The 19,568-nt window shown below is 42.4% G+C and overlaps 1 protein-coding gene across 6 annotated transcripts in view; it reads right to left on the bottom strand.

Moving 5' to 3' along the window:
• ADGRG2 (adhesion G protein-coupled receptor G2) overlaps positions 1 to 10,669 on the bottom strand; it is a 204,558-nt gene extending 193,889 nt beyond the window's left edge. For 2 of the 6 annotated variants that reach the window (XM_077480748.1, XM_077480749.1), the window contains exon 1: positions 10,359 to 10,667. In XM_077480748.1, the coding sequence (XP_077336874.1) occupies positions 10,359 to 10,372 (14 nt within the window). In that variant the 5' untranslated portion in view covers positions 10,373 to 10,667. Of the gene's footprint in view, positions 1 to 10,358 lie in introns of all 6 variants that reach the window. The other 4 variants (XM_077480747.1, XM_077480751.1, XM_077480746.1 and 1 more) reach the window with 3 other exon arrangements.
• Positions 10,670 to 19,568: the final 8,899 nt, after the last annotated feature.

The following is a 19,568-nucleotide window of genomic DNA, read 5'->3' as shown; positions in this document are numbered from 1 at the left end:
AAAAGAAGGTAAGTACCGTATACTACCAGGTAGGATAAACTGGGGTGAATAATTAAAGGAGATGTATGAGTTAGTAAAAAACAAAAATCACTGATCACTCAGTTCTCGGTCTGCTCCGAATGGAGAGCAGTGACTATCAATCTCCAGTCTCCTCTCTGCTCACTGGAATGCCTGGCTGGCACAGCTGGCTTTGGCTCTCCCCACCGCATGCCAGCTTGTGCTAGCATTGTGACATCTTGGCTTTGGTTGCATCTGGGTCACAGGAGAGCAAAAATAAGTAAAGTTGTCCCATAAAGTGTATCTAAACCCAAACCCAAAAATGTAACATATTGCAGCTTACAGCTTACTAGTCCTCACTGTGTTGGATACATTTGCTTTTTTTTTTTTTCAAGCATTTTTTGCTTTCATTTCACATGGTAGTTCTACATATAACACATTTCCTGTCTCTGGGTGGCTACATAACTACTCCACTGTATCTATGGAAAGAGCCATAGTTGTCACCCTAGTTTTCTCTCCTGATATGACAACCGACATGTTTGTAATTTTTCATCTCTATTACATGGAAGGAGGGCAATTGGTAGTTTTCAGAAGATCACTAGTAGGGAAGACATTCTTTGATGCAGCACACAGAAAGTGACAAGGACACTGCATTTTTGGCAAGACCAACAGACGGTTTCTGTATTTGCCAAAAATGTTTTTAGCCTGAAACAAATAAACACAAAAATGAATGCAGCCACCACATCTAAGGACTGTAAGCTACATATTGGGGGTTATTTACTAAAGGAGAATACAGTTTGCACTGTAAGTGCACTGAAAGTGCACTTGGAAGTAAAGTCGCTGTAGATCTGAGGGGGGGCATGCAAGGAAAATAAAAACAACATTTTAGCTTGCACATGATTGGATGATAAAATCAGCAGAGCTTCCACTCATTTCATATCTACCCCTTAGATTTAGAGCGACTGCACTTCCAAGTGCACTTGCAGTGCATAGTGGATTCGCCTTTTGTAATTAACCCCCATTGTGTTTTCTTGTTCTTGGGTTTAGTTATCCTTTAACTCTTTCGCTGCAGCTCAACAAAACCCATCTGCAGACACAAGTTCTTCCACCCCAAACTCGCTCATCTATGTCTTTATGGACCTTGTTTGTGCACTGGTGCACAGTAATGTTGGAACAGGAAGGGCCCATCGCCAAACAATTCCCACAAAGTTGGGAGCATGAATTTGTCCAAAATGTCTTGGTATGCTGGCACCTTAAGAGTTGTCTTCACTGGAACTAAGGGGCCAAGCTCAACCCCTGAAAAATAATCACACACCATTTCACAAAGCAAGGTCCATAAAGACATGGATGAGCAAGTTTAGGGTGGAGGAACTTGACTGGCCTGCACAGAGTCCTGACCCCAACCTGATATGATAACATCTTTAGGATTAATTAGAGCGGAGACTGCAAGCTAGGTCTTCTCGTCCACATCAATGCTTGACCTCACAAATGCACTTCTGGAAGAATGGTCAAACATTCCCATAGACACACTCCTAAACCTTGTGGACAGCCTTCCCAGAAGAATTAAAGCACTAATAGCTGCAAAGGGTGGGCCAACTCAATATGTAACCCTATGGACTAAGACTGGGGTGCCATAAAAGTTCATGTGCATGTAAAGGCAGGCGTCACAATACTTTTGGTAATATAGTGTATATGCGACCACTCTGCAAGTGGGCCTTAATGCTGAGTGGCCACATATATGCAGCCCTGAAAGTGCGCTCCCTGCGTGCTCCCAGCACAGTAGCCCGCGTGTACTGGAAAGCTCTCGATGCATACTAGCGATCAGGAGCTGTCTGATCAAGTGATCGCTTTGCCAGCCAATCACAGTGGTCACATGACCCGAATGTCCTCCCCCTGGCTTTTAGAACCCTTAAAGGGCTGGGAGTCGGCAGGAAGGGTTTGGTAAATGGGAACTTGCTTTTTTCTCATCATTTGCTAATTGAAGTGAATATGCAAACAATATATGTAACCATTCTCAACTTCTTTAGAAAATCAGCCTCCACATGTCACAATGTTTTGTAAATGGTAGATTGTCTTTATATAAGTAGGACATTTATTTATTAATCATAACCATCAAACTGTAGTTGGAATGTAAATACATTGGCAGCCATTGCTCTGGATATTGGGATAAGGTTTGGAAACTTTGCCTCTCGATGCCAAAATGAGTCCAGGCATGTTGTCAAATATGCACACATTTATTGTGATACTCCTACATTGTACAATTGGTAAGATTTCCAAAAATGTGTTAGTATCGTATAGAAAGTGAAGGAGCAGATCATCAGTTGTCCCAGTCTCGACCAAGTTGGCTAGGTATACGTGGGCCATTTCTAATCTTAGATACTGAAAAAAAACAGGAAATTAGTCTATATGCAAAGAGCGATGGATGTTGCTCCAGGTCAGTTCTATATACTTGGCACACTGTCCTTCAATACAGGTGCCACCCGACTCGCAAAACAGCATGAGAACAAGGAAGGGTAATCCGAATGGCTGCACTCTGATAATAAAACCACCTTTATTCCAGCATATTCTTAAAATCACAAGCAGCAGCACAGAAACAACAGTAAGAGACTGAAGGTTGACGCATTGCACGCCTGTCTCAATCATAACCTGCTGGATGGATCTTATGCCTACTCTATATGGGAGAACCACCTCCATTCAAATGCTCACAGGTCCATCCAGAAAAGGCAGATCAGCTACTTTGTAGGCCCCATGTATTTACAAAACAAAAAAGGAAACAAAGTTTAAACTTAACACCTAAAAGTAAAATTTAAACACCACTCACTTGAAAAGCAGAAAACACAATACACATAAAATACATCAAAAACAATCCATAAGCCTATGAGAAATCCCCACATATAATCTAAAAAAAATTTTTTCTGGAAATAAAAAAATATAAATAATACATAATTATTTTAGGATGTTCTACGCCAGCAAATTTCTATATAGCAGTGTGTGAGATCCCATTTGAAGTTGAGCCATCATTAATACGTGTCTGTAAATAAAATATCTGGTAAACCTCACATTTATATAACAACCTGAATGAGTTGCTTACTCTTTTGGGACTCAACACCTCTTCAATACCTTGGATACGGAGGGCTAAAAGATCACTGCCATGACACACATTAAAATGTTTCGCTATATTAGAAGAACGTTTTGTATTTTGAGCTTTTTGTATGTTATATATGTGATCATGGAGGAGATTTCTCAGCCTCCTTGTTGTTCCTCCCACATATTGTTTAAAGCTAAACTGCGGGCAAAAAAATGTTTTCCCATGCAGTGGACTGTGCCCACACTGCATGGATAAACTGCTTCTTTTGTCTGGTGGTGAACACAGTGCCTATACTCACTCGATCCTTTGATCCTCTGGAAAATGGTGCTCCCCCACATTCAGCAGTGAACTGTTCCTGATGTCTTTATGACCAGGTAGGTCTATGAGCGTGATGACTTCAGGAACAGTCCACCACACAAGACCATTAGAATGCTCTGGAATACGGGGTGGCTAGTCAGGAGCCACGGGGACTGGTCTGGCACTGGGAGGATGAAAGTATTAGGTGAGTATATCTTGGCTCTCCAATCTCCTAGACAAAAAAGAGCAGTTAATTCGTGCAGCATGGAAAAAAAATAAAAATTGGCAAAGACTTTAGATAATGAGGTAGATAACGTATCTCGTTGTTACAGTTAATGAAGATCTTTCAAACTCTTAATTCCTAACTGTAGACACAAAGCTGTCACGCCTGGAAATACAGGGACAGCATGGACATTTGTCCAACCTGCTCCTGTATTTGCCTTTCAAGTGGAACCAACTGCCACCCCACATTGTTGAAGAAGAGAAATAGCTAGAGGAGAGTCAACTACCAAAAAAGAGAGCCCACCTAGAAACGGTTTAAATTTCCTTAGACAATATACAGGCATATATGCCGTCATTGTACAATATGGGAAGATAGGATGCCACTGTGGGAGTTATTTACGAAAGGCAAAGCCACTTTACATTACAAGTGCAAACTACAAGTGCAAAGTGCACTTGGAAGTGCAGTCGCTGTAAATCTACGGGGTAGATGTGAAATGAGGGAAAGCTCTGCTGATTTAATCATCCAATCATGTGCAAGCTAAAAAAAATTTTTTATTTTCCTTGCATGTTCCCCTCGGATCTACAGCGACTGCACTTCTAAGTGCACTTTCAGTGCAATTTCAAGTGCACTTTATACATGAATAAACAGCATTTCCCTGTCACTTGACTTTCTTTTGTGCTGCTGTGTGCTTCATACAAAGTCCTACCATTTGCTCTCAATTTTGCACTTGTAGTTTGCACTTGCAGTTCAAAGTTATTGGGAATATGTATATTCCCATATTGGGGGGGGGGGGCTTTTTTTTAAATAGGCTATGTCTTTCTGTGGTTTTAGCCTGGTTCATAGCTCAACTAGCAATTCTGGATAACCCCGCTGGAGAAATCGCCTATACATCAGTATGAATTCCAACCCAAAATCCTCATTATTGCTACATATCTTTGGAAGTCTCAAACATTGTTCTACAGGAATGGTCCTTAAAGCTGAATCTGTTTGCCGGATGTTATTACCAAACAAGGGTTTTTTTTTTACACATTAGTAACAATGTGATCATCCTGGTCCTGGAGCAATACATCCTGAAAGCTGATTGAACTAGTACTCATCTAACCAGTGAATTTTAGATTCAGTTGGTTGTCATTGGGGAATGGGGTATGTTAAAAAGGCATCTGAGTCCCCCAGCTCTTTAGAGAAAACAAACAACAAATCATCTATATAGCGACAAAAAATATTATGCATGGGCAGAAGGGGTTCACTTGCCCAAAAATGCAGGCCCATATATAGGTTGGAGAGAGAGGGTGAACATTTAGGAAATTAGTCTTATGGGATAGATTTTGCAGAGTATATTTGGGGGAAAAAAACTGGCCATAAATCTCCTAAAGGAGCAATTTTTGAGCCATTATTCTTTTTCTCCTATACAAGTCTGTGAAAGAGAGGATGGGAAATAAATCCCTAACAGTGCCTGCAAGAAAAATGTCTTTGAAGTAGGTGTTATTAAAGGTAATGTAATACAAATAAGGTGATCGAGCTCAGAGATATTAGTAGCGTGACTAAGCTATTAAAATCGCCTGTGTAGTCCTAGCCTTAAGCTGGCCACACAGGTTTTATTTTCTATTGTTCAGAGAGAGAATGAATCAATTCCCCATCAATGCCAAACAGTATATATGGGAGAATCTCTACTGACAGCTATTGTATTCAACAGCTGTGACATTTGAATACCCAAACAGTGACTACATCTTATAGGCTACGATCCTTCTTCGACTGAGAATTTTTCACCCAGCTCAGTCAATTTTTAATTTGACCTTTGTCAAACCAGGTGGTGTCATCAAGGCTACCCATTGCTTTGGTGAGTTAGCAGGAATTGGACAAGATCTGAGTCTTGAAAGCCAGCTTAAAGCCTGGTATATGCGATCAACTTTTTTTTTGTTCAACCTAGCAGGCTGAACGGAAAAAAATTGAGGAGCTCGGGAGGAGGTTGCTGTACTAACTATGTGACATTAGCACAGCAATCTCCCAGCTGAGCTGTTGTGTTCTGACAGGGGAACTGCCCCCCCACCAGAACACACCAGTCAGCATTTGCATTCCATTGGCTGCCAGTGCTGATCAGATTCTGTTTTTTCCAGCATGCCCATTCAACAGAAGCTGGACGTATGGCCAGCATGCCCATTCAACAGAAGCTGGACGTACGGCCAGCATGCCCATTCAACAGTAGCTGGACGTACGGCCAGCATGCCCATTCAACAGAAGCTGGACGTACGGCCAGCATGCCCATTCAACAGAAGCTAGACATACGGCCAGCATGCCCATTCAACAGAAGCTGGATGTACGGCCAGCATGCCCATTCAACAGAAGCTGGATGTACGGCCAGCATGCCCATTCAACAGAAGCTGAACGTACGGCTAGCTTCTGCCGGACAAGCTGATGTACACCGGGGCCAAATGTTGACCGATTTCTGTTGAACCAGCCAATACTAGCCAATATTCTGCCCGTGTGTACCAAGCCTTACTTATATCTGTTTTGTGAATTTTACAAAATTTAATTTAATGCAAATGTTTTCTGAATCTGATTTTTGTCAGTCGTGGACAAATTGGATTGACATGCTGTCATCTTATCACAATGGGACATCCGGCGATCATAATAACCATTAATTAGTGCTAAATGAGGTGAAATTTGCACACAAGCTGCAAATTATCTCCGACCGACACCACAAAGGTGTAATTACAAGGGATAAAATTAGATTTACACCTCCACTAAGACCAATGTGAAAAAGAATGAAAACAAAAATAGTGACTCATACAAATTACACCTTTCTTTTTCTGGTTTAGCAAGTTGTTTGAAGTAATCACTCTCAGCTTTAAACGAAATAACTTGACACAGAGCAATAAAGATAAAACATAAATACAATTCTGCATAGCAGGCGTATACAAAGGAAATCTAGGCAACTCGCAGCCTCATTTTTAGATGCAATGGGGGTTATTACTAAAGGAATATCTACTTTGCACTGCAAGTACACTTGAAAGTAAAGTCGCTATAGATCTGAGGGAGATATGCAAGGAAAATAAAAAACAGCATTAAAGCTTGCACATGATTAGATGATAAAATCAGCAGAGCTTCCACTCATTTCAGATCTACCCCTTAGATTTAGAGCGACTGCACTTCCAAGTGCACTTGCAGTACAAAGTGGAGTTGCCTTTTGTAAATAACCTATTACATTGTATATACAATATGTTATATATATATATATATATATATATATATATATATATATATATATATATATATATATATATATATATATTTAGCTATTGTATATTTTAATATTTGTCAAATAGTAGTAAATATGGCAAAATAAGTAATGTAAGTAATGCAAATTTAACATGAATTCATTGAATTTTACCATAAATTATTATTCATCTGCAGCTCTACAGCTTGATTCAAAAATCACCTGGCAGTATTGGATCTAATTTTGGAGTGGCTTGACATAGCTTTCCCTATGAAATAACAGCCTAGCATAGCTGAAAGATATCCAGTTGGATGATAGTATTATTATTGCATGAGCTTGAATATGTTTTGCATTACATCATTATAAACAGGTGACCAAAACACCATAAGGTAGCAAACACCCAACACACGGAGGTTGATTTACTAAAACTGACGGGTTCAAAATCTGGTGCAGTTGTGCATGGTAGCCAATCAGCATTTAACTTGAGCTTGTTCAATAAAGCTTTGACAAAAATACTGGAAGCCGATTGGTTACTATGCAAGGCTGTACCAGATTTTGCACTCTAATTTTAGTAAATCAAACCCATGGAATGTACATTGAGGTAAGCTACAGGCTGGTTGGCATTTACTCTACTTGTGTGTTGGGGTGCTATTCAGGATGAATGGCAACACACCACACAGACCCAGATGTGTTCCTCCCACCAGTCAGATAGCCCCCGTACTGCCCCCGCACCCCCGATCCATCCCTGCTCTGAGCGCATTTCTACTTCCCTCCCACTGCTTGTATCTTCTCCCTGCACTTGGCTGTCAGGCTGGAGATCATGGCACGGGAGGGGGGAGGAGTGGTGCAGGTGGGGGTGAAGTTGGGGGGCTTGATAAACATGTTTACCAACCCCCTCCCGCCCCCCATACAATGGATATAGGCAATGATCGCTCCTATATCCACTGACAGCTGATACATAGTAAACCACGAGTGTTGCAATGGGGGTTATTTACGAAAGGCAAATCCACTTTGCACTAAAAGTGCACTTGGAAGTGCAGGTGCTGTAAATCCGGGGGGGGGGGGGGGGGACATGCAAGGAAAGTAAAAAACAGCATTTTAGCTTGCACATGATTGGATGATAAAATCAGCAGAGCTTCCCCCCATTTCAGATCTACCCCTCAGATTTACAGCTACTGCACCTCTAAGTGCACTTGTATTGGATTTGCCTTTCGTAAATAACCCCCCCATGTATCAGACTGTCATTTTATGAATGAATGGAATCTCTATACAGATTCCATGCATTCATTAAATTAAAGTGCCACTGAGAAAATGATTATCTTCAGTCCCTTTCTCTGTCTCAAAAAAAGAGATATGGGGGTCTGTTTAGACCCCAGATATATCACAACCCCCCCCCCCCCCCACCACCACCACCACCCAAATGTACAAAAGTAAAAAACAAAAAATCCCATTCCATCGCCTCGCTGCCTAGGTGACTCCTCCTCTCCCCCTAGGCGGCCCCTCAATTTCTGCATTCTTCTGGGACATGTCACAGGTCCCAGAAGATTGCCTGGCCACTAAGAGAGCGCAGTGTGACTCGTACATGCACAGTGTACACCCAGCTGTAAAGCCGCAAGCTGTCACAGCTGGGTGCCCACACTTGCAGTGACGGTGCCGCAGAGAGGAGGGGGAGAGAAGCGAGGCTTCGGGTGGCTGCATCTTTTTGTAGCTTCTGACTTTTAATAAGCTTACAAATGAGTGGAACTCTGCTTTAAGTTGAATATGTAAGTAGGAACAGGCAAAAAAAAGTGTGTAAGATTTTTGGATAGCATAAGGAAGGGTTAACAGCCCTTTAAGTAGCGATGCACTGAAATTTTGGCCACAGAAACATATCAACTGAAAATTGTATCTTTGGCATTTATAATGGTGTCGAAAACACATGCGATTTTACCACGATTTTACTGCTCTTATAGTGTGTTTTTCATGGGTCATGTACCTCAAAAACTACAACAAAAACGCTATTGATGCGTTCTTACTGCGTTTACAATGCATTTCAACGGGTAGGTGTGTTTTTTTTTAACTAACCAAAAATGCAGCAAGCAAGATTTTTAACACCACAATGGAAGCGCAACGGAGTGTGAAGACATACATTGAATTTAAAGGGATGCATTTTTCTTGAGCTTTTCTTGTTCTAAAGGTGCCGATAATGGTCGACAATAAATGAATTCAAATTCATGATATTAATGAAAAAGTTGAATATACAGGCATACCCCACTTTTAAGTACACAATGGGGTTTATTTACTAAAGCCGGAAAGTGCAAAATCAGGCTCACTTCTGCATAGAAACCAATGAGCTTCTAACCCCAGCTTGTTCAATTAAGCTTTGGTAATGAAACCTGGAAGCTCATTGGTTTCTATGCAGAAGTGAGACTCATTTTGCACGTCCCAGCTTTAGTAAATAAACCCCATTGTGTACTTAAAAGTGGGGTATGCCTGTAATACAATTATATATACAAATATATATATTTTTTAAAAACTGCCATTTTTCGGTTCTGGCCAGTGCATCCTGAATTTTCCGTTCTGCTTTCAGTGCCAAAATTTCTATTCGGTGCACCCCTACCTGTTTGTTTTGCTGTCTGTGACCCCCTGTTCAGAAGATTTTACCTCACTTTCTGTTCCTGTGACAAGTGGATTTTGAACGTTTTGGGTTAAAGTGGAAACAAGGATTGGTGGTAAAGCTTCAGTAGAGACACCTTTTTCCATGAAAAGGAGTGAATTTCCCTTCCCAGGGGTAGATTTCCTCTCACTTCCTGTTTGTCTTCCTCTGTTTGTAAGTAGGAATCGTACATAAGTCGGATGTTTGTAACTTGGGGACTGCTTGTATTTAGTAAATTATATATTGGGGGTTATTTATGAAAGGCAAATCCACTTTGCACTACAAGTACAAACTTCAAGTGTAAAGTGCACTTGAAATTGCACTGAAAGTACACTTGAAAGTACAGTTGCTGTATATCTAAGAATTAGATCTGAAATTAGGGGAAGCTCTGCTGATTTTATCATCCAATTATGTGCGAGCTAAAATGCTGTTTTTAATTTTCCTTGCATGCCCCCCTCAGATCTACAGTGACTTTACTTTCACGTGCACTTTGCACTTGTAGTTTGCACTTGTAGTGCAAAGTGGATTTGCCTTTCGTAAATAACCCCTACAGATAGGGAACAGATTGCTATGAAGATGTTCATTTAAAAAAGAAAAACATTTTTTAGTATTTTGTACTAACATTTATGAAGTGTAACAAAATGACACTTCATTCAAGTCTATGCAACGCAGCACATCACAACCCACCTCGAGGCAGCATTGTGGCGTGAACAGAGCGCAAAGAAAACAATCATTGCAGATCAACACAACTCAGCGGAGATAGTGCGAGGCAGCCCTAAATCAGAAAGGCTCTCATTCATAGTAATAATACCGACTGCTTACGCCGCTTTTCCAGAAATAGAATCAAAGGTCAATCAGAAATCAGACCCTAAATAAAGTAAACAAAGTCACGTTGAGAACTAACCTGACAGGTGACATGTCCCACGTTGGTATAAATCAATCCATTTCTTCGAAACGCTGGCTGAGTTTTCTCCTAAATGACAAGAATCGGTTTTATCTCCAGTGTATTACTAGTATTAAAGCTATAGTATGCAGTGTAGTTGTGTGAGTGTGTATTGTGCGGCGTGTGATTGTCCCTGTGTGACTTGGTAATGTGGCTTCCCTAGCTGTGGTGTAGTATGTGGATGGCGTTCCTGTGCAGAGTTCCCTTCTGAGCAGCTTTACAGTCCAGCAGCTGGAGGAGCAGTGAGGGGAGGTGCAGGGTGTGCCTAATACTACAGCCTCCTCTCCACTCTCAGTACTACAGAGAGCTGACACCATGACACCATGCTAAGATTGCAGCAGAGGGCACCTTCCCTCTCCTCTACTCTCTTTAAACACCTGGGAAAGTGACTAATGCCACATTAACACTTAGAATGCAGTCCTCGGCTCCAATAACCTAGGTCCTATCGGAACAGGGAAAGCTGCTATAGTTATTTTTTCTCCTGCTTAAAAAAAAAGCAAAAATTTAATATATTGCCGTTTTTTACATAGGTGTTCAACCTGTGGCCCTCCAGCTGTTGCAGAACTACAAGTCCCATGAGGCATTGCAAAGCTGACAGTTAAAAGCATGACTCCCAAAGGCAGAGGCATGATGGGGCTTGAAGTTTCTCAACAGCTGGAGGGCCACAGGTTCAATGTTGAGCACCCATGGTTTATTAGATGTGGTGGCTGTATTGTTTTAGGTTTTTATCCCAGTGTATTTTCACCTGTTGATCTGGCACTTCTTGTCCTAGATGGGTCGAATTTTTCGAAATAATTTTCTTTTCAAAAATCTTATCTAAGAATTATCGTACGAATTTCGCAGCATTAGTGGGCTGCAGCAACAGCCGATTTTCGTGCAGCCATCGAATTTGAGTAATCGGACATGTTGGAAATTTCTTGAAAAACAAATGATTTTCTAATCAATGATGGGGGAATCGTGTAAGAAATGTAATCAAGAAAGAAATGCGCATGTGCCAGAAAAGAAAATTCCCGGAAAGAAAAGAAGATCCCCCCCCCCCCCCGAAAATTATTTTCTGTAGCAACATAAGGTGTAATTGAAGGTTTGGTTGGCCGAATTTCGAAATCAATAGTGGCACCATCGGATCACTAAACGCACACATTTTCAGATTTTCAAAAGGAAATTCTTTAGAAATTCGAACATGTATGGCCAGCCTTAGTTGTGTCTCCACTCTGGATGGGGGAGCAATGGAGACCTTTGGACTGCATCCCTGTCAATCTGTGGAAAGAGTGGTGTTAGGCTGGCCATATATTATACAATTTTCCTGTACAATGTTCCTTTAGGCCTGATTTACACCTATGCAGGTTGCATTTTGCATATTTTGAGTGCATTTTACGTTTTTCAATACACGCTTTTGATCCATTGAAGTCTATGGAACCAAAAACTAGAAAAGTCCCTGTCCTTTACATAAAATGCACAGATGTGAACTACATCCATAGGAAAGCATGTTATATGGACTGTAGTGTGTTTCTGCAAAACTTAAAAAACACAAAAAAATGCATAGGTGTGAACCAGGCCTTTGGTTTACCAAAATCATATAATATGAGCTCAAACCTAAACATTTTCAATTTGTATGCAATCAAGTAGGCCTTTACACTGCAAAGTTTAAGATAAATGTAAAGGAAATTTAATAAGAAAATGGTATAATGTATGGGCAGCCTAATGGCCTGTACACACGATCTGAAAATCGTATGATAAAATACCACTTTCGAAGCGATCGTATGATAATCTGATCGTTAGTACAGAGCTTTAGATAGCCGATCACGACATGCATCCGATATTATACAATCGGACAAGCGCAAAAAATGTCCTCATATGATACCAGATCGTACGATTTTCATTTAGTCGGTGCAGTTGTCATCTGAAAATACAATACAATTATACCACAACACATGACATCACTTCAGATTTTTTTTTTCTGTCGTACGCAAGTTGTTTGTGATTTTAGTAACCTATTAAATTTCTACTTACGACTTGACGATCTGTTTCCAATTTTCGAATCGTGTGTACAGGGCATTAGTCTGCGGTCACACCTGAGCACAGCTGAGGCCCTTTTTACAGGAGAGATCCGATTGGGTCCAGCTGTTCATTTTTCAGCTGGACCCAATCGGACCCTCTACTCTCTTCTATGGAGCGCTGGATGTCCATTTACACCTGGCTACCTCTGGCTCCAATGTGAAGAAAAGAACTGAAGGGGTCTCGTTCCCTTCCGGGTGGCCGGATCAGATCAGAGGGTTTAACGACTTATAGGGCACTTTCACCCCCTTCCTAACCAGGCCAATTTTTTGGTTTCAGTGCTGTTGCTATTTGGTTATGCCACTCTGTACCTAAACAAATTTTTTTTTTTGCGACAGATAGAGCTTTCTTTTAGTGGTATTTAATCACCACTGGGTTATTTTATTTTTTAACAAGTTTTTATTAGTTTCTGTTACAAAATTTTGTGAATGATAAATTTTTCTGCTTCACTGATGTGCGCTAATGAGGCTGCACTGACGGGCACTGAAAAGGTAACGCTGATGAGGAGGCACTAATGTGCAGCACTGATGGGCACTGGTAAGTGGCACTAATGGACACTGCTAGGTGACACTTATGGGCACTGATAGGCAGCACTTATGGGCTGCACTGATGATCAGGGCACGGACTATCAGTGCAGATGTCCCCACTGAAGAAAGTTGGTTATCATCTTCCCAGGGGCGTACCTAGAGCATTTGGCACCCAGGGCCCATCCTATATCTGGCACCCCCCCCCCCAACTGTAAAAACACCCACAAAAAAACACCCTCCTCTGCCAAGATCAGCGTTTTTTAATTCTGCTTTCTTTTTTAAATGGCGCTGTTGGCTACCGAGTAAACCGGAAGTGACACTGTACTGTCGCTTCCAGTTTTCTACATCGGAGACCTGATCAAAGGCAAAATTGGCTTTGTTCGGATTTCTGGCCAGCTGGCTGGTGGCTCAGGTCTGCGGGTGGGATGGGAGACCTGGGCGGAGCTGTGGGGGGATGGGGACGTCCCCTCCCACTCCTTGTAATAACAGCGGATGCTGTTCATCCATGGTAGCCAGTGACAATAAACGGGAAAGGACAGAGGTGTCAGTCACTCAGGTGTGAGCAGATGCCACATTTTTGGACAGATTGTGCCAAGGTCAGGAAAGTGGAGAGCTGGACTGGAGCTGCTATGAGGGAGACATCAGAGTGAGAAGGGGAGACAGCTGACAATACAAAGTATGGCCCATACTTTGCATTATCTACTGTCCTCAGGGACAGATCTGATCCAGAGATCCCACTGTATGGCGATCTCTGGATCGGATCTGTCCCTAAGGACAGCATTGGCATTGATGATTTGATTCAGATTTGGGAACTGACCTACTGACAAGGCGTGTTGCTTGCTGGACCGTGGATGGGATCTGATGGCCGCAGGGAAGATGGCAAGATGCTGCTGTGACCTGCTGCTTGCTGGACGGATCTGATGGCTGCAAGATGTGGGTGTAAGTCCCCCCCTTTATCAGATACTCTATACCTGGTTTGTGAACACAGCAACACCACCCCCCCTTACCAGGTAAGCTCACAGCTCAGCTACTATAGGTGGGTGGTAGTCACACAGCAATATACAGCACACGCCTGGATTCTGCAACCTGTACATAGCACACGCCTGCATTCTGCAACCTGTATACAGCACACGCCTGCATTCTGCAACCTGTACATAGCACACGCCTGCATTCTGCAACCTGTATACAGCACACACCTGCATTCTGCAACCTGTATACAGCACACGCCTGGATTCTGCAACCTGTACATAGCACACGCCTGCATTCTGCAACCTGTACATAGCACACGCCTGCATTCTGCAACCTGTATACAGCACACGCCTGCATTCTGCAACCTGTACATAGCACACGCCTGCATTCTGCAACCTGTATACAGCACACGCCTGCATTCTGCAACCTGTATACAGCACACGCCTGGATTCTGCAACCTGTACATAGCACATGCCTGCATTCTGCAACCTGTACATAGCACACGCCTGGATTCTGCAACCTGTACATAGCACACGCCTGGATTCTGCAACCTGTACATAGCACACGCCTGCATTCTGCAACCTGTACATAGCACACGCCTGCATTCTGCAACCTGTACATAGCACACGCCTGCATTCTGCAACCTGTACATAGCACACGCCTGCATTCTACAACCTGTACATAGCACACGCCTGCATTCTGCAACCTGTATACAGCACACGCCTGGATTCTGCAACCTGTACATAGCACACGCCTGCATTCTGCAACCTGTACATAGCACACGCCTGCATTCTGCAACCTGTATACAGCACACGCCTGCATTCTGCAACCTGTACATAGCACACGCCTGCATTCTGCAACCTGTATACAGCACACGCCTGGATTCTGCAACCTGTACATAGCACACACCTGCATTCTACAACCTGTACATAGCACACGCCTGCATTATGCAACCTGTACATAGCACACGCCTGTATTCTGCTACCTGTATATAGCACAAATCTGGAGTCTACAACCTGTACATAGCACACGCCTGTATTCTGCAACCCCCCCCATCAGGTCAGCTACACTACCTACTACACAGCAACCCCCCCCCCCTTCCCCTTCTATGACAGAACAGCACAGTAAGGATGGCAGGACAGACACACTCCTCCAACGTCTTCTCTTCTCACAGCTCACACACCCCCTATCACCAGCTCACCTCGGCTCTCAGCTTCAGCTAGGGAGGTTTAGACTCTGGAAGATGGTGTGGACACAGAGTGTAACAGCAACCACCCCTGCGCTGAATGATGACACACTCAGCTCGGCTGCTCAGCAGTGGTGGGTGGAGCTAGCAGGTGAAAACAGAAACTAGACCATACTATTTCGGCCACAGTGCTGGGGGTGTTCAAGCTCACAAAAAACTCACAAAAAACAGAGCAGCCAGAGCCAGGGATTCCCTTCAGGATACTGTCAGACAGTATCTGAGTGCAGAGTGAACCCCATAGCAATGCCACCCAGCCACTTACACCCCCCTCAATGTGTGGTACCTGGGGCAGAACGCCCCCCCCGCCCCCTGCTTGGTACGCCCCTGCATCTCCCCTCTCCTCAAGTGCTGTCAGTGTGAGGAGAGGAAAGCCGATAACCGTCATTTTCTATTTGGACTGTGACTGGACACAGTTGATCACATGTTAAAGAGCCTACATCAAAGGCTCTTTACTGCGATTGGTGATGCTGTGTTTCAGAGGGGCACACCACACCACCAAGCACCATGCTGTGCTCCCCCAGGGGCGTGCACAAGCAGCCCATTCGGCAGGATTTTATATGTCATATATCATATGTAAAGCCACTGCCCGGCCGTCAATCCGTTATAGGATGGGGCAGGAAGGTGTTAAACACACAGCTGGTCCGTTTACATCCTGCTGCACATAGAGCTGTGTCTGCTCTGCATAACCCAAGTGGGCACAAACCTCTTATCTGCCCGCTCCACTCAGCTCAGCAAAAGAGCTGGTTGCCTTAACCATTTCAATACTGGGCACTTTCTCCCGCTTCCTGAACAAGCCAATTTTCAGCTTTCAGAGCTGACAGTTAGGCAGCCATGCAACACTGTACCTACATTACATTTTTTATCATTGTTTTAAGACAGATAGTGCTTTCTTTTGGTGGTTTTTTATCACCACTGGGTTTTTTATTTTTTGCTAAACAAATGGAAAAAGACAGACAAGATAAAGATAAGCTAAGATAAAGACAAATGTTTTCTTCATTTCTGTTATAAAATTTAGCAAATAAGTAATTTTTCTCCTTCACTGATGTGTGCTGATGAGGCTGCACTGATGGGCACTGATAAGCTGCACTGATGGGCACTAGTAAGCTACACTGATGAGGCTGCACTGATGGGCACTGATAAGCTACGCTGATGGGCACTAATGGGCACTTTACATTTTTCCAGAGAAAAACAAAAAATGGCTTTGGAAAAAAAAAGAAGGAATACATTTTTCTGGATTTTTTTTCCAGACCTTCCCATCTGTAAACACAAGTCTTTACCTAGTTTGATTTGTTCAGGCTTGTAATAAATTTGCCATTACTGCTTCTGAAAACGTTGACTGTGGTAATGCTAAGGCATTGCTGAGAAACTAGCCTGGAAAAAATATAACACTTAGGAATTCCGACTTTTTCTTACTTTGGGAGAAATAAGTATTGAGTCCAGGGAAGTGACATCTTTAGAAATATGCCAGTATTGGTAGCCTCTACAATTCTCATTGTCATGACCAGTGCACTATATTCCGTTGTGTATTTTGATGCACAAAATCACAAATTCCCAAAACTTAACTGGTAAAGTATCCACTTACAGTTTTTTAAACGACCAGTGAACGACGATATATGTCGGCACAATGGCACGCTGTGCAAATGGGTGTACAGGTACATCCCCTTTAATAAGCGTCATTGTGGGCACACGCACACCGCGTGCTCTGTGACCGTGGGACCCGCAGACTCGATGTCCTGCAATAGTGTTACGGAGTGCAGAATGTAAACAAGGCATTTCCCCATTCTGCCTAGTGAGTAGTGACATAACAGAGATCTACTGCTCCTTGTCATCTGGAGCAGTGATCGCTGTCATGTCCTAGGTAGCCCATCCTCCCTACAGTTAGAATCACCCCCTAGCACACACTTAACCCCTTGATCGCCTCCTAGTGTTTAAACTCTTCCGTGCCAGTGTCATTTATACAGTAATCAGTGCATTTTTATAGCACTGATCGCTATATAAATGACAATGGACCCAAAATAGTGTCAAACGTGTCCGATGTATCCACCATAATGTCGCAGCCATGATAAAAATTGCAGATCGCCGCCTTTTACTAATAAAAAATAATAATAAAAATGCCATAAATCTATCCCCTATTTTGTAGACGCTATAACTTTTGCGCAAACCAATCAATATATGCATATTGCGATTTTTTTTTACCAAAAATATGTAGAAGAATACATATCGGCCTAAACTGAGGAAAAAATTTTTTTTTACATTTTTGGGGGGATATTTATTATAGCAAAAAGTAAAGAATATTGCTTTTTTTTCCAAAATTGTCTCTACTTTTTGTTTATATAGCAAAAAATAAAAACGGCAGAGGTGATCAAATACCACCAAAAGAAAGCTCTATTTGTAGGAGAGAAAGAACGTCAATTATGTTTGGGTGCAACATTGCATGACTGCGCAATTGTTAGTTAAAGCGACCCAGTGCTGTATCACAAAAAGTGCTTTGGTCAGGAAGGGGGTAAATTCTTCTGGGGTTGCAGGGGTTAAATGGTAAACCCAGCACACAGTAACCATTCCCAAAGCAAACACCTCTCTCTCTGTCTCTCTCTTTATTTGTACCAATTTCCAACTGCCGCTACTTTGAAAGTTTCTCCTGTGAATCACTTATTATATTCAAGAACATGCTGCGGCTTTCCTCTGCAAATAAGGCGGCACTACTTATACCAGGGTACAGAGATCAATAGAAATGGAGGTGGTATGTCTGTGCTTAATTCCACACAGCTTACATATGATATTTATATATATTACATATATGAGATGCTAAAGGGGTTCAACCACACATGACCACTAAAAATTCTGAATTAACCCTTTGCACAAAAACAGGGATACTTGGTTTGTATATATTGCAATACATGTTCAAGCTGACTAATGCATTCCCTATCTGGCCAGTCCTTACTCTACTCTGCAAAATTTCAAATTGTGTCATGTTGTAGGGCTTTTTTCAGCATTGGGTAAGTGCCAGTCACTGCTAGGGCGCATAGAAGATCAATGCTTTCTATGTGCCCCATTCACACTGCAATGTAGGCAGGTGCAGTGCAGTGAGCTGTGCAGCGCACAAGTACCACTCAGCAGTACAGTGTGCAAGACATGAATGAAGTTTAATTTTGTGCTCTTCAAGTAAAGTTATAAAATAAAAACAAAGTAAATAGTGTAATGTGCTGAAACACTCATAATACCTCTCCCTCGCAGTGGCTTACTCCAGCCAAACACCTACCACTGATCGTGCCCTAAAATGAAGTGTAAAGGAGCCCTTAAACATTTAGCTGCCAGAGGTTTTTTTTGCATTTTTGCACACATTTTAGAATTCATATTTTAGTCCAAAAGATGTGTTACAACACTGATTTCTGAAAGCAAAGTGTAAGCAGGTGTTCCCCATTAGGACCCTTTCACACAGGATGTCTGATCGGGTCTGCCTGCCCCGTTTTTCAGCTCCATGTGGGTCTCTGGGCAGGTTGATGTAAATTTACTTGTATCTGTTTAGTCCATCCAGGTCCTTAAAAAATAAGAATTAGAAAACAACTGTAACAGAACGTCCCACACTCTGCTTGAGTGCTTTTGTCATATACTGCTTCATCCAGCCTGAATATAGATATTAGATTTTACAGCCGTTTGCAACCATGAACAAAGCAGTACTCGTTTTGGTTGCTGAACTGGAACATAAACTCTTTATTTGAACAAAGGCACACAGAGATATGCATTCAGGGACAATCTCCTCTTCTTTGCATGAAGAAACAGGGCGGGGTAGACTTTAACTCCACCAGTAGCATGACACAGTTGTATTCAAACTTCTCATCAATAGACTTTCTTTGGGAGGGGCTGCTGGAGAAACCCCCCCCCCCATAAATTTCTCCCAAGGCAGACAAAAACAATAGAACAATGGGATACATTCACACCTCAAACTATCTAGTAAAGTGTCTGCACAAGTATATGAGACTATATATATATATATATATATATATATATATATATATATATATATATATATATATATATATAATATTTCAGTGTGATTGTACAGTGAGCCTGACTAGTGCAGATCAGACTGGGGTTCTCGGTCACCCTGTGCCCCTAATAGACACAGGGTTACTTACACATAGGAGGGGCCAGGGGGAGCTGGACAAGGAGATTTCAGTGCTCTCCAAGGTAAGCAGGGTTCCACAAGCACCCAGCCTAAAGTGACTCCCGTCACACATCTCCCCTTTTGGCAGAAGACTATCACAGAAGGAGACCCTAAATAGGTTGACTTCATAGTTAGTCCGTTTTTCCAGTTCCCCAATGCCCATACCCACACAGTACCCCAAACACATTGTCCGAAACAGAGCATTACTC

Source organism: Lithobates pipiens, unplaced genomic scaffold (genome assembly GCF_037356315.1).
Source record: "Lithobates pipiens isolate NorthernLeopardFrog02 unplaced genomic scaffold, aLitPip1_a1.2 Scaffold_16, whole genome shotgun sequence".
NCBI lineage: Eukaryota > Metazoa > Chordata > Amphibia > Anura > Ranidae > Lithobates > Lithobates pipiens.
This window is presented reverse-complemented; position numbering and strand designations above follow the sequence as displayed.